General features: G+C 46.0%; 1 protein-coding gene across 2 annotated transcripts in view; it reads left to right on the forward strand.

The window, feature by feature from the left end:
* The window catches only part of ADGRA1 (adhesion G protein-coupled receptor A1), a 475,126-nt gene that overhangs the window by 375,678 nt on the left and 84,505 nt on the right, over nucleotides 1-14,943 (forward strand). For both annotated transcript variants that reach the window (XM_056849586.1, XM_056849587.1), the window contains one exon: nucleotides 13,317-13,444. In XM_056849586.1, the coding sequence (XP_056705564.1) occupies nucleotides 13,317-13,444 (128 nt within the window). The remainder of the gene's footprint in view (nucleotides 1-13,316; nucleotides 13,445-14,943) is intronic.

Raw genomic sequence — 14,943 nt, forward strand, 5'->3', positions numbered from 1 at the left:
AATCATATATGTGTATCCATCACACTGTAGATAAAATGGAAGAGAGGAGAAACCTGTACACCATTCTGAGCTCTTTGTAGAAAGGGCAGGATAATCGTGACCAAAAAAAAAGAAAAACCAGCATCCAACAAAGCAGTTGGGAGAATGTTTGACAATGTGAGGGGCAGGAAGGAGGTTTAGCTCCTTGTAGGCCAATGGTGCCTTTGAGGGAACTCCGTTCCTTTCTGTCATCAAAGTGAATCACTGCCATTGGCTGCTGTTGGGAAAAGAACACTTGGGGCTGTGTTGTGGGAAGGGCAAAACATGCCCTCTACCACTGACACTGTGTAGCCTCTATGCCCGTGTTGGTGAACCTATGGCACGCGTGCCACTTCCGGCACGCGTAGCCCTCTCTGCCGGCACGCGCGGTTCCTCCAAGCCGCTGGCCTTTCCGGCTCTGCCCCACCCCGGGTGATCTCCAACCAATAGAGATCAGTTTCCCTGGAAAAAATTGCCACTTTGGCAATTGGACTCTATGGCACTGAAGTCCTTCCCCAAACCCCACCCTCCTCAGGCGCCACCCCAAAAACCTCCCACTCATGGCGAAGAGGAACTTGGCAACCCTAGCCTCTCCCTCTGGGCCCCCTCTGGGGGTGGTATTCAGGTTAAATTGCCGCATTGGCACTCGGCGATAAATAAGTGGGTTTTCGGTTGCAGTTTGGGCACTCGGTCTCTAAAAGGTTCGCCATCACTGCTCTATGCTCTACACCAGTGGTTTCCAAAGTGGGCGGCACCCCCCCCTGGGGGGAGGTGGGATTACCTAGGGGGCACTAAGAGGCAAGGGGGCAGCAGGGGGCACTAGAGGTGGGCCCCTTCAACTGTGTTATTGGATAGGGTAGGGGGCAATGGGGTTGGGTTTGTGGAATCAAAGGGGCGGTGGCCCGAAAAGTTTGGGAACCACTGCTCTACACAAAGGCAGACTGGCCATTATGAGCACCAGAAGAAGAAGAAAAGAGTTGGTTTTTATATGCCAACTTTCTCTACCACTTAAGGGAGAATCAAACCGACTTACAATCTCCTTACCTCCCCACAACAGACACCCTGTGAGGTAGGTGGGGCTGAGGGAGTGTGACTAGCCCAGGGTCACCCAGCTGGCTTCATGTGTAGGAGTGGGGAAACAAATCTAGTCCACCAGATTAGCCTCCGCCGCTCGTGTGGAAGAGTGGGGAATCAAACCTGGTTCTCCAGATCAGAGTCCACCTCTCCAAACCACTGCTCTTAACCACTACACTACCCTGGCTCTTTCCTGTGGGCCAATGGCCTGCTTAGCCAGCCTAGTGGTAAATAGGGTGATGCCAGGGTGACCCACATGCAGTGAGGGACAGCGATCCCTGGCTAGGACATGGTACAGTGAGCCTGGCTGGGAAGGTAATGAGGCTGTTTCTTTCCCTGCCCTTTAGTGGGGGGGGGGGCAAGCTAGGAGGCTCCCTGTCCTTTGGATGTGGGGCCAAGCGGGGCACTTTTCCAGGGATGTTTCCCCCCCTCCCGGTCTGCCCTTCAACATTCAGATATACTACACCCTGTGGACTTTTGTAGTAGGCGGGTCCTCCTTCTGTCCGTATCCTATCCAACCTAATGATGGGTATTTGCTAGCTAGTCTTATATGTTGGGAGTCTCTTGAATCAATAAATGTATAAATCTGTAAAACCCACGTGTACGCCATGATAACAGGCAAGAGAAAGATGGGTGCTGAAGATACTTTTAACAGTTTGTTCTCCCTGCCTTGACTGCCCACCTGCTCTGTAGCAGGCAAGGTATCATTTAGCGCAGGGAACCATCTCTTCCCACACCTCCCCCACTGAAGTTTCACATTGCATGAAGTTATTCCTCAGGAGTACCTATATGCATGGCCATCGCACTCCATCTACACCCTACTCATTAAGTGGGCCTCCATATTAGTATGCATGCAAGAGGCAGAGTTGCCTTTACTCAGAAAAGTGTGACGTTTGCCTTGCATTGGTAATATGACTACAGTATATATGTGAAATATAAATAGCCCCCTTTAAAATACACTTTTAATAATCTTTCTAATCTTGAATATATCCAAAAGTGGGCCTTCAACCTTGCTGAGCAACCTTGCTCTCTGCTCTACCTGAAATTTTTACTGGTGCCCCTGTATCAGGGTTGCCAACTCCAGTCTGGGAAATTCCTGGAGATTTGGGGTGGTGCCTGTGGAGGAGGAAAATAGGAGAGGAAATCCGCCTAGAATCTATGGTATGCCATATAGTTTGCCCTCTGAAGCTGTCATTTTCTCCAGGTGAACTGTTCTCTGTAGTCTGGAGATCAGTTGTAATTTTGGGAGAACTCCAGGGGCCACTTGGAAGCTGGCACCTCTACCCTGTGTAGAAAAGCAGACGCGTTCCATCCATTGCCTTCATATAAGCAGAATTCTAGGCCTTGGATTTCCGTTTATTAGGTACAGTTATGGCTCCCCTGTGCCTGAAACCATTAACCCCATGCCTGTAATCGTTACCCTGCAGATTAGGTACTATAGGTCTGTAAATCTTGTGTCTCGAGAGATATAACTTAATATAGATCAAGTATGACTCTAAAGCTTGGGCGGCTTTCTACCTAAAGAAGCGAACCTCACAGAATGATAATAATGATGACTCAGACCAAGTAGCCTTTTTTGAACTTGTTGAGAGAAAGCAGATACATATGACGGCATATCTACTGAAAGTCTGGGTATTTGTATTGAATTATTCAGTGACTACTTTGAGCATTCAGCACTGACGAAAATTATTTTTTCTCTCAATGATATTGAGTGCCCATTGGTTAAAACCCAGTGGTTAAATATGACTTTCCTATCTTTTCTCCTTCACATTCATACTACAGTTCTAAATGTGATTCCTGCTTGCAAATATACCCCCCACCCACATCACTAGGGTTTTCAGGATTGGTGTTTTTTTTAATGACCACTGATTGTCATTCTGTTGAATGATTATAGTTGGAGACCAGTGATCATCACTGTGGGACATATCCTTTGGGGTTCCACAGGGTGCATTCCTATCCCCCATTCTTTTCAATCTCTATGTAAAGCCCTTAGGACCAATCATATGTAGTTTTGGGGTTGACTATCATCAATATGCTGACAATAGCAAGCTCTATATATCCTTATCCAAATCTTCTGGTGATGCAGTAGAGGTCCTGAATTGCTGCCTGGCAGCTGTGGTTAACTGGCTAAGAATGTACAAATTGAAACTAAATCCTAGAAAGTCAAAGATAATGCTGTTTGGGAAGATGGGGATCTTGATGGGCATTGTGCCTCCCCTCTGTCAATGGGGTTCAACTAACCCTTGCTGACTCAGTTAAGAACCTTGTGGTTATATTGGATCCAATATTACTGGTGTAGGTGCAGGAAAGAGTTTCTTCCAACTCATTCTGCCTCGAAGATGGCCCCATACGTTGATACAGCCAGACTGGCCACCTGGATCCATGCTACGGTAACATCGAGAACAGAATACTGTAATCCACTCTACATAGGTCTCCTTTCAAAGTCAACTTGGAGACTCCAGTTGGTGCAGAACACTGCAGCTTGGCTATTATTGGGAGCTAGATGGAACATGCATATTACTCCCATTCTGCAGACATTCCATTGGCTGCCCATCAGTTACTGGGCTCAATTCAAGATATTGGCTATCAAATACAAACCCCTTCATGGCCTTGGTCCCTCATGTCTGTGGGATAACCTCTCTCCCTATGCTCCGCCCCTAGGAACTGCTCTTAGAGTAGAGTTTGCACAGCGCTCTTTGGAGTCCAGGACTTGGATTGTTGCCTTTAATCTGAGACTGAAGGTTCTGTTTTCAGTGCCTAATGCTTGGGCGGGGCTTTTGTATCTTGTAAAGGAATAAAACTTTAGTAGAAGTTCTTGGGAGAGGTGTGTAAATAATAGAATTCAGTCTTTTGGCCTTTCCTTTGCTATGCTCAGGACCATGGATTATCAGGAAGCATTAAGGATGATCAGGACGAGAGTGATTGGTCTTGATCATGCCAGTACACTAACTCGGGCAAGGTATGTATGCTCCATTTCTGCACTAGTAATTCCTCCTCCTTTGAACCTTCCCTCATATTTGAAATCCCTTACAATGCCCAGCCATAGACGTGCTTTTATGCTCACCAGATTGAATGTCCTGATGACTGTAGAAATAAGAGGACAATTTGCTAAAATACCATTCAAAAAACGTTTTTGTGATTATGTATCTGGTGCATTAGAGACTGTAGACCATGTTTTTATTTTTTGTGACCTGTGATCTGCTCCCAGAGCCCTCTGGATTTTTCCTATTTTGTCCAGATACCAATTCCTTGTCAAGCCCTAGATCAGGGGTGGGGAACCTTTTTGCTGCCAAGGGCCATTTGCACATTTATAACATCATTTGGGGGCCATACCAGGTGTAGATCTCCCGGTGTGGGGGGAGAGGTTAGGGTTGCCAGGTCTCCAGCCACCACCTGGAGGTTGGCAACCCCAGGGGAGGCCACACAGAGAAGGCCTGCAGGGTGCCCCCGCTCCCTCCTCCCAGGCGGGAGGGCAGCCAGAGGTGGGCCCGAGCAAACGAGGCACCAGGGGGGTGCAGCCTGCAGTTGATGGGCAAGGGAGGAAGGGAGGAAGGAAAACAGAAAGAGGAAATGGGAGGGAGGGAGAGAGAGAAAGGGAGAAAGAAATGGAGAGAGGGGGAGAAAGAAAGTAAAGGACAGAGGGAAAGAAAGAAAAGGACGGAAGGAGACAAAGAGACAGAAAAAGGTGAAAGAGAAGGAGAGAAAGGAGAAAGAGTGACAGAAAAAGAGGACGAAAAGAGAGAAAAGCCTTCCCCCCCACACACACACACACAACCGCGCACGCCGGCACCGCATGACTGGGCCCCAGCCTCCCTGCCTCCCCCACCCTCACACACACACACGGCGGCGCACAGAGCCCTGCATGACTGGGCCCCAGTCTCCATGCCTTCCCCCCCTCAGAGTCCACAAAATCTCCCCCCCCGAAGCCTGATCGACTCCTATATGCATGCTCTGCTGCCGGGAGCCACCGGCCTTCCCCCCCCCCCTCACTGCTCAACAGCCGACAGGCAGCAAGAGGGGCTTACAATGTGCCGCGGCGTTCCTGCACGCCGCGGCTGTAGGGGACAGCCTTGGGGGAAGCATCCCTTGGTCGGCGAGAGGAGGTCCTCTCCAGCAGGGCCCCACCTCCGCGGCAGGGCCCCAGAGTTCCCGAGGGCCACAAAAAATGTCCTCGGGGGCCGCATACGGCCCCAGGGCCTGAGGTTCCCCATCCCTGCCCTAGATGGTATCATTATTATTGGCAGATTGTGATTCACAAATAACCCAATCTGTTGCAAAATATTGGACAATAGTGATCTCCCTAAAACATTGTTAAAATGAGTACTATTTTGAGAATTTATGAGAAATTGTATAGGCTCATTGTTATACCTTACTTTTTAATGTGTTGTAGACTTTATCAGATATATGAATTTTATTGATTTGGTATCATGTATGTTTGTTCTGTCATGTTATGTTCGGTTGTTTGATCTCCTGTGATGTATCAGTTTTATACTCAAGACCTTTGGTCATACAAGCTTAATAATAAAAGGAAAGGCTCCGCCATGACAGCTTTGCTTATCTGAGAAGGGCCTTCTGTAGGTGCCATCTTGCAAATGGGCAAAATCAGCAACTGCCCATGCACGTGCCTTCTCCATTGTGGCTCCCACGTTATGGAATGGCCTGCTTGATGAGGTCAGGAAGGCTCCCACTCTCCTATCTTTCCTCAAACTATGAACACATGAAGCTGCCTTATACTTAATCAGACCCTTGGGTCCATCAAAGTCAGTATTGTCTACTCAGACCAATAGTGGCTCTCCAGGGTCTCAGGTAGAGGTCTTTCACATCACCTACTTGCCTAGTCCCTTTAACTGGAGATGCCCGGGATTGAACCTGGGGCCTTCTGCATGCCAAGCAGATGCTCCACCACTGAGCCAAGGCCCCTCCCCTAAATAAATTACACTGAATCAGACCCTTGGTCCATCAAGTTCAGTGTTATCTATTCAGACTGGCAGCAGCTCTCCAGGGTCTCAGGCAGAGGCCTTTTATAGCACCTACTGCCTGGTCCTGGAAACACTGAGGATTGAACCTGGGACCTTCTGCATGCCAAGCAGATGCTCTATCACTGAGCTACAGACCCTCCCTAACTATACAAAACTGAATTATTTAAGAGGTCTGTAATTAGGATCCTGTGATGTCATTTTTGCATCATTTAGCAGATCATGTTAATAATTATTCTTTGCTTCAGCTCAGTTTTGGATTTCTGGTTGGTTCCAGACTTCTACAGTCCAATTCCCTTTGCACTGTTTATTGACTGTCCCATCCTGTTGATTGTATTGATTTACTGTGTGTAATCTACCTTGAGTCTCAGTGAGAAATGTGGATAATAAATAATAAATAACATTGTAACGATGCGTGTAACAGGTTCTCTGATGTCCCTGCTTTCATTTTTTAAAGCAAATCTCTAGCCCTTATTGTTATGGCAATATGCCTTTCTCCCTATACCTCTACAACAAAAGGCGCTAGAAACTTACTTAAAAAAAAATGAAAGCTGGGAATTCAGAGAACAAGTTGCACATAGTATTAGTACATTATACCAATATGATGATATTCAGTTGTCAATTAAAACAACAACAACTAAAAGTCCCCCAGTGATGGGGAAAAGAGATGGGTGCTGTGGGTAAAATGACTGCTGCGTAGGGTTGCCAGGTCCCTCTTCATCACTGGTGGGAGGTTTTTTTTGGGCGGAGCCTGAGGAGGGCGGGGTTTGGGGAGGAGAGGGACTTAAATGCCAGAGAATCCAATTGCCAAAGCAGCCATTTTCTCCAGGTGAACTGATCTCTATCGGCTGGAGATCAGTTGTAATAGCAGGAGATCTCCAACTACAACCTGGAGGTTGGCAACCCTACTGTTGTGTGAGTAGAACCAGGAACATCTGAGTGTTTCCACCCAGATGGCAGCCATCCAGGCTTTGCTGTAATGTTTCCCAAATGTTTGCAGCAATTTAGGTTCAGAAAAGATCAGGGGAAAGCCACAGAAACCCCAAGAGCTGGTGTGGGGAAGCAGGGGAAAATCCCACTTCCCAACAGCATTGAACTGAGGGCAAATAACTTGTGTTGAAATGGCCAGAATGTGAAAGCAGCAGAAAGAGATGTGCACAGCCAATACTGTGGTGGACGAGAAGTAATTGGTTGTAGCAGAGGAGAAGCTGCAAGGTAATGGCTGATGTCAGAGAAGGGTTCAAGAGTATGAGGCAGTTGTTCAGTTCAGACATCATGAAAAACTATGGCTTAATTTAATTATGGCTCCTATTATTGTTGTAAGTAGGGTTGCCAACCTCCAGGTACTAGCTGGAGATCTCCTGCTATTGCAACTGATCTCCAGCCGACAGAGATCAGTTCACCTGGAGAAAATGGCCGCTTTGCCAGTTGGACTCCATGGCATTGAAGTCTCTCCCCAAACCCCGCCTTCCTCAGGATCTGCCCAAAAAAACCTTCCACCAGTGGTGAAGAGGGATCTGGCAACCCTAATTGTGAGCCCCTTCATTTACTATTCCTAGTTAGGGTCTTTCAAATTAGGATCTGAAATAAAGGAATGAAGATGGTTTCTTAATCATAGCAGTCGTCTTGAGGAGACTGGGAAAGGCAGGACTTAGCTAAATGATATTTCTTGATACTGTGACATCAATTCTGGCTGTATAACCTGAAGTGACATCACTGTGTAATAGGATGCACTAGGATTCACCTGAAACTCTGTGGTAAAAACTATCGAGTTTTAGGTGAAACCCAGAGTGTCCTACAACATGGTGATTTTGTATTATGTCTGAACAGAACCAGTGACAGTGAAAGAAGAGCCTGGGATTGGAGGAGAAATACGGCAATGGGAGGGCTCAAAAACTGACAGAAAGAACAAGCAGAATGAAGGGGGTGGAGCTCATCACAAATGGCACAAAGCTGTTCAATCTTGAATTAGCAGAGTACTAGAGCTAGTGAGGGTCTCCTCCGGGATCCACTCTACAGTAGGTGGCTGAGATAGGTTTGTCAGCTCTGGCTTGGGAAACACTTGGAGATTTTTGGGGCAGAGCCTGAGGAAGGCGGGATTTAGGGAGGGGACTTCAATGCCATAGACTCCAATTGCGAAAGCAGCCATTTTCTCCAGGTGAATTGATCTCTATAGGCTGGAGATCAGTTGTAATAGCAGGAGATCTCCTGCCACCACCTGGAGGTTGGCAACCCTAGGCTGAGGGCTGTTTTTCAGGGAAACTTCTCAATCTGGATCAAGCTCTGGGGCTGGCTGTCAAGATTCAGGAACTAAATTGACACAAGATGGCCCATAGGAACTAACTGTTCTGGCAAGTTTCCTGACTCAGCTGAAGGTTTAAATAGCCTGAAAGGGAAGCAATTACACTGAGGGTCGTTCCTTGGCCTATCCATGCCAGGACTTTGTTGGGTCAGAATCCTACAAGAGATAAGTATACTGGAACATCCGTCTGGCCCAGTGGCAGTAGTGTTACCAGCTCTGGGTTGGGAAATACCTGGAAGTTTCTGGGGCGGAGCCTGAGGAGGGCGGGGTTGGGGAGGAACTTCAATGCCATAGAGTCCAATTGCCAAAGTGGCCATTTTCTCCAGGTGAACTGATCTCTGTTGGCTGGAGATCAGTTGTAAAAGCAGGAGATCTCCAGCTAGTACCTGGAGGTTGGCAGGCTGCCTCAGGAACTGGTAGCACAAATAAATCTGATATCTTCAGGACTGATACATTTATTGTGGCACAGACTAGATTCTGTTTTTATCCGACACAGGGTCTGTAATGTACTCAGAAGCAAATCAGAACAGTGATTTATTTCTGTTCCAACTACCATATACTTAAGATCCATCTCCCCATTACTCATGATATTTACGTGTGTGTGTGTTTGTTTGTTTTCCAGGTTTTAAATTTTTATAAAACCCTCCATTGTTTGTTGCCTATTGCTGACATTCTTGTCTTTTCGGTACCCCTCTAGGAAATAAAACCAGAAAACAGCCTTGTTCAGATGTGATGTACAATTACACTCGTTTGCATACTATGTGGAAAAATTATCTTTATCTTCGGCTTGCTTTTTCTCTCAGGGGATCACTCGGGAAGCTGGCTGATCAATAAGATTTAATTATCATTAAAAGGCAGACGAGATGAATTTATCATGTATCTGTAATGAAATCAGTTTCCTGTGTACAGAACTTGAATAAAGGGTATTTTGCAATGTCACTAATATGCTGTAGTACTTGAGCTAAAAGTTTCGTTGCCTGACAGGTTTACCGTGCAAGATCAGAACTGAAAGCAAAGATAAAATTATGACTGGTTTGAAATGAAAAGGGCTTTTAAAGGCTTGATTGTTCAAGGCTTCCTTCTGCAGGCAAAAATGTCTCTGCTCAGCAAGACAGACGGCATTTGCTTTCGTGGAGCCACTTAAGCATAACAGGTTGAGATGAATCCTGGGCAGGCTCACTTACGCACAGATCCTGAATATGGTCAGCGGGGCTATATGCATGACCTGCTTCTGGGCTTGCTATTATCCCAACGCTGTTTTGTTTGTATCGTCCATTAATGTCTTTGGACAGCAGCCATTTTGTTATCACTTTGTGTACATTTGTGTATATGGGGGTCCTTTTCCAAGAACAGGCACAGCAATATGAAGAAAGTGCTTACCTTGTTACTCGCTGCAAATCAGTTCATTGCTTCTGTAATGTAAGAAACATTCTAAAGTGTGAATGGGCTGAAAACAGAATTACAACTCAACTTCCAAACTCCATAGCGCAAAACAATCATTATGCTAGTGGAAGTTAAAAGCTCTTGTGGTTTTTTGTTTGTTTGTTTAGCTGGTTTTTGCTACCTAACAGGCAGCAGTAGGGTTGCCAGGTCCCTCTTCGCCACTGGTGGGAGATTTTGGGGGCGGAGCCTGAGGAGAGTGGGGTTTGGGGAGGGAAGGAACTTCAATGCCATAGAGTCCAATTGCCAAAGTGGCCATTTTCTCCAGGTGAACTGATCTCTGTTGGCTGGAGGTCAGTTGTAATAGCAGGAGATCTCTAGCTAGTAACTGGAGGTTGGCAACCCTAGGCAGCAGTGACACTGTTGAACATTTGGGTTGCAGTTCTCTGCTGAGAGTCACATTCTTACACTTCTGGAGGTATAAAGAGGTGCAGCATAGCAGCCTAAATATTCAACATCACCAGTACATCTGCCATCAAATGCTGTGCTTACAATCAGCATAGGGCCATCCAGAGGTTTCCAGATGCTTAGGGCAAAACTGATTCCGAAACCTTTTAAATTAGATACAGCATTGTCCATGAGAGTCTTAGAAATCGAGGCTTAAGGTGCAAAGGCCGAGATAGAGTGTCAGCGATATTCACACACGGACACACACATGCCCACACACTTCTTATTTATTGCACACAGCATTTGCTGCAAAATTGCAACTTCATATTGAAGGAATGACTAAAAGATACTGTAAGATTAGAGCTTGTTTGTGTCAATCAAATGTGTGAAGTAAGTTCTAAAACAAAGAGCACACAACCCAAAATCCAAGGACAGATCAGGTGGTTGCTAAATTCATGGTGTTAAGGTAGGAAAAACCAAAAGGAATCTTGTGGCACCTTATACTAACAGATTTATTATGGCAAAAATCTTCCCACTTCGTTAGATACGTGAAGTATATCCTGGTTTGGCTGGTATACAAAAATAAACATAATTGGAAAATTTGAATATGGTGGTCCCAGAGATGCCAACCTCCAGTTACTAGCTGGAGATCTTCTGCTATTACAACTGATCTCCAGCCGATAGAGATCAGTTCACCTGGAGAAAATGGCCGCTTTGGCAATTGGACTCTATGGCATTGAAGTCCCTCCCCTCCCCAAACCCAAACCTCCTCAGGCTCCACCCCAAAAACCTCCCACCGGTGGCAAAGAGGGACTTGGCAACCCTAGGTGGGGCCAAAAGGCCATGGAATAAAAAATGTGCAAACCTGAATTACAAAATTATTATATTACAAAAACATCTAAATAACAACAACAACAATAACCAAGTATAAAGACATTCATTTTCTTTTCCTTGAAACTGTAGTACACAGAAGTTAACTAAGATAAGAAAATGTAATCTCAGGCTACTTCTTCCAACTGTGAATGTACTCTGGGGTCCAGAAGTGATGCCATACCATCACGGACAGTGCCCCCTATGCTGCCCTGTCTCCTGCTGGTTGCCAGGCCATATCTGGCCACCCTAGCTGTATCAGCCATGCTTACTGTGGTTCAGACAGCAAAGGACCAGTACTGGCTGAAGTCACATTGTGGGCCTTCTGGTTAGGGTTGCCAGCTCCGGGTTGGGAAATACCTGGAGATTTTGGGGGTGTAGCCTGAGGAGGGCGGGGTTTAGAGAGGGGAGGGACTTCAATGCAATAGAGTCCAATGGCCAAAGCAGCCATTTTCTCCAGGGCAACTGATTTCTATCACCTGGACATCAGTCATAATAGCGGGAGATCTTTAGCAACCACCTGGTAGTGGCAGTCCTGCGGTGAAGCACCTTGTTAAAGTCACCACACCAATTCACTCCCGGCTTTAAGAAGAATGGTAAGACAGAAGGGCCTTCACCATCTTTTAGGCAAGACTGATTGTAGGCTTAACTGGCGCCGGTGCTGTCATTTGTATTTAGCAGCCTTTGTTGGGATTTGATGTTATAAATCTGGGATCCCCAACACTGTGGAGTCTGCAGGCCATTTTGAAATTTTGAGAGAGGAGTTTCATCACAAAGTGACTGCCAGGGGGCAGGAGCAGTCACAAAATTATTGGGGAAGTTCCAAGCCAGGTGTCATCCTATGAGGAACCAGCAGCTTCCAAACCGATGTCCCCTGCAGTCTTGTGTTTATTGTGGTTTGTTTTTGGCAGTAAATGCTTACACTTTTAGAGCTAGATCTGAAACAAAGTCCAATTGAATGTCAATAAAAACACCAATAATGAATGTTTTTTCTTAGTGGCAGTAGTGGTCATGGTGGTCATATTTTGTGGAAAGCGGCACATGCAGTGCAATTGATCACACACTATGCTGTGTCTGTTCGTGGCTCCTTGCTGTCTTCCTGTCCTGCTTCATTGCTTCTCCATAGTTGTCAGTTTTTTAAAGGGCAATTTCAGGAATCCATTTGGGGAATCCATTTTAGGATATGTTGGCAGGCTTTCCTTCTGAAATTAATGTGGTAGTAAGGAAATAAAAACCTTAACAGACTTGCCTGTGTTCAGCTAAAAATGGCAAGTGTTCATTGGGCGTAAGAATGGCATAAGAATTGGGCATAAGGGTGGCATAAGAATGTCATTCTTTCATACAACAGAGGCTGTAGTGGTCCATGCAAATGAGGACATTTGTATGCTGTCTTTTACAGTCAGTAGCTCAAGAGCAGAAGACTTGAATTCATTTCAGGTGGTTACATGCATACACGTTCAAGGAATAAGCAGAAGTCAAAGCCAGCTGAAAGAGAGAGAAAGGTCCTGTGATGTAATTGTTTACTCCAGTACATAGAGCTAGATGAGGCACAGGATTCTCCTTTAGACACACACTGTCTGTGGTGGACAAAGTGATGCAGCCAGCGGCGGATCTACTATGAAACTAATGAAGCTTAAGCTTCAGGGGCCCTAATCTCAGAACCCCCAGCAGTATGGGCTCGCTGAGTTTGCCAGAATCTATTCATAGCCTACATTTTGGCAGCTGGATCCTCAAATCCTTTGTTGGTGCACTGCTTAATAGTTCTATAGCTCAGCCCTTAGGCTTGAGCCAATCAGAACCATAAAAAGACATCTGACTTCTCAATTCAGGCTGCACTCGTCTCGCTTGTGCATTTTAACACCAAAAATCAGATTTTCACCTCTCTATCCTAACGAGCCCCCTCGACCTTCTACCTCTCTATTAGAGAATGAAGCAATACATCTGCCATAGAACAACCCCATTGAAGAAGACAACAGCAGTTACCCAGACCTAGTTGCTGGTTGCAAAGGTTCCACATAACAATTCAAGCTTCAAGGTCCCAAAAATGTAGGTCCGCCATTGGATGCAGCTGAAACACACTGGCCTTCCCTTTCAGGATGGGGATTGTTGACTGAGGACCACAACGACTCATATACAATCACTGGGAAGATGCACCATAATTACGCTCTAGAAAGAAGCCACTGAGGCTAGGATTTTGGCTTGCTCTCACTTTTAGAAGATGAACATGTGTTGTTTTTCTCCCTTGGCAGGATCTGAAGACAGTGTTGACCCTTCCCCAGTACCCTGGGGAGTTCCTGCACCCTGTGGTCTATGCATGTACCGCTGTCATGCTGTTGTGCCTGTTTGCTTCAATTATCACCTATATTGTGCATCACAGGTAAGAAGGGGTATGCCAGTTGCTATCAATTCCTGGAGCCAGAGTGTATTTTCTTTGCTGCATAAAAGATGAGCTAAAAACTGTCTCCCTCCATTTGGCATATGCATACACGCACGCTGCGAGCTCGCCAGCCAAGGCAGCCCCCCCGCCCCCCCAGTACAGATATGAGCTGGCAAGCCCACTGCAGGTTCGCTAGCCAGCCATCCCCCTGGTTTAAAATTTTTCACAAAAATTAATGGCAGGGACTAAAGATACAGACTTCATAGAAGACACTTTCAATGATATAATTTTTTTACTTAATTTTTTCCACTTAAAATACAAACATACTTTACAAAATAACAATAAGACTGCTAAATAAAAGAAAATACTCTAAGAATGATATTATTGTAAACTTGTTAGTGTTTTAAGTAAAAAATAATATTATTAATTGACTTTGCCTGTGTCTTTTGTAAAGTTTGTATCTATCTGGCATTACATTTTATGGTGTGTGTGTGTGTGTGTGTATGTGTGTGTGTATGTATGTATGTATGTGTTTGTTTATTTATGTATGCATGGCCCAGCCCAACCAAGTGACATTTATGTCATACCCGGCCCTCCTAACAAATGAGTTTGACACCCCTGTGCTAGAGAGTTTGAGAGGCATGGGTTTTTCCAGTTTATTTATATGAAGTGAAAACAGCAAAAGCAAGCAATATATAGGGTTGCCAGGTCCCTCTTCACCACCGGCGGGAGGTTTTTGGGGTGGAGCCTGGGGAGGGTGCTGTTTGGGCAGGGGAGAGACTTCAATGCCATAGAGTCCAACTGCCAAAGCGGCCATTTTCTCCAGATGATCTGATCTCTATCGGCTGGGGATCAGTTGTAGTATTAGGAGATCTCCAGCTATTACCTGGAAGTTGGCAACCCTAGCAATATAGCCACCTCAAAATTTGCACCATGAAAGTGGGCATATGTTAAATTTAAAGATGAACCTTCTTCCACTGTAACATTGATTGTATCAGAATCTCGTCTTGCCATCCAACTAGCTAGGGACACCAAGCTCCCAATGGACTGTATAGCACTATACCATGCTGAGGTCTCTCCCCAATCTGCACCCTTCCAGGCTCCACCCCCAAATCTCTTGGAATGTTTCCCAACTTGGAGTTGGCAACCCTGATAGGAACTCAGTTATCATCTGTACAGACCGGAGCTGTAGTAGATGGGAGAACGAACTCCTGCTCCCGCCCCCAGCTGTTTTCCTGAAGCTAAATGGCCCTGAGGGTACGCTTTAGCCTAGGGTAGGGTTGCCAGGTCCCTCTTCACCACCGGTGGGAGGATTTTGGGGCAGGACCTGAGGGGGGCAGGGTTTGGGGAGGGGTGGGACATCAATGCCATAGAGTCTAATTGCCAAAGTGGCCTTTTCTCCAGGTGAACTGATCTCTGTCAGCTGGAGATCAGTTGTAATAGCAGGGGATCTCCAGCTAGTACCTCGAGGTTGGCAATCCTAGCCTAGGGGCAGCTTA

Source organism: Euleptes europaea, chromosome 5 (assembly GCF_029931775.1).
Source record: "Euleptes europaea isolate rEulEur1 chromosome 5, rEulEur1.hap1, whole genome shotgun sequence".
NCBI classification, from domain to species: Eukaryota; Metazoa; Chordata; class Lepidosauria; order Squamata; family Sphaerodactylidae; genus Euleptes; species Euleptes europaea.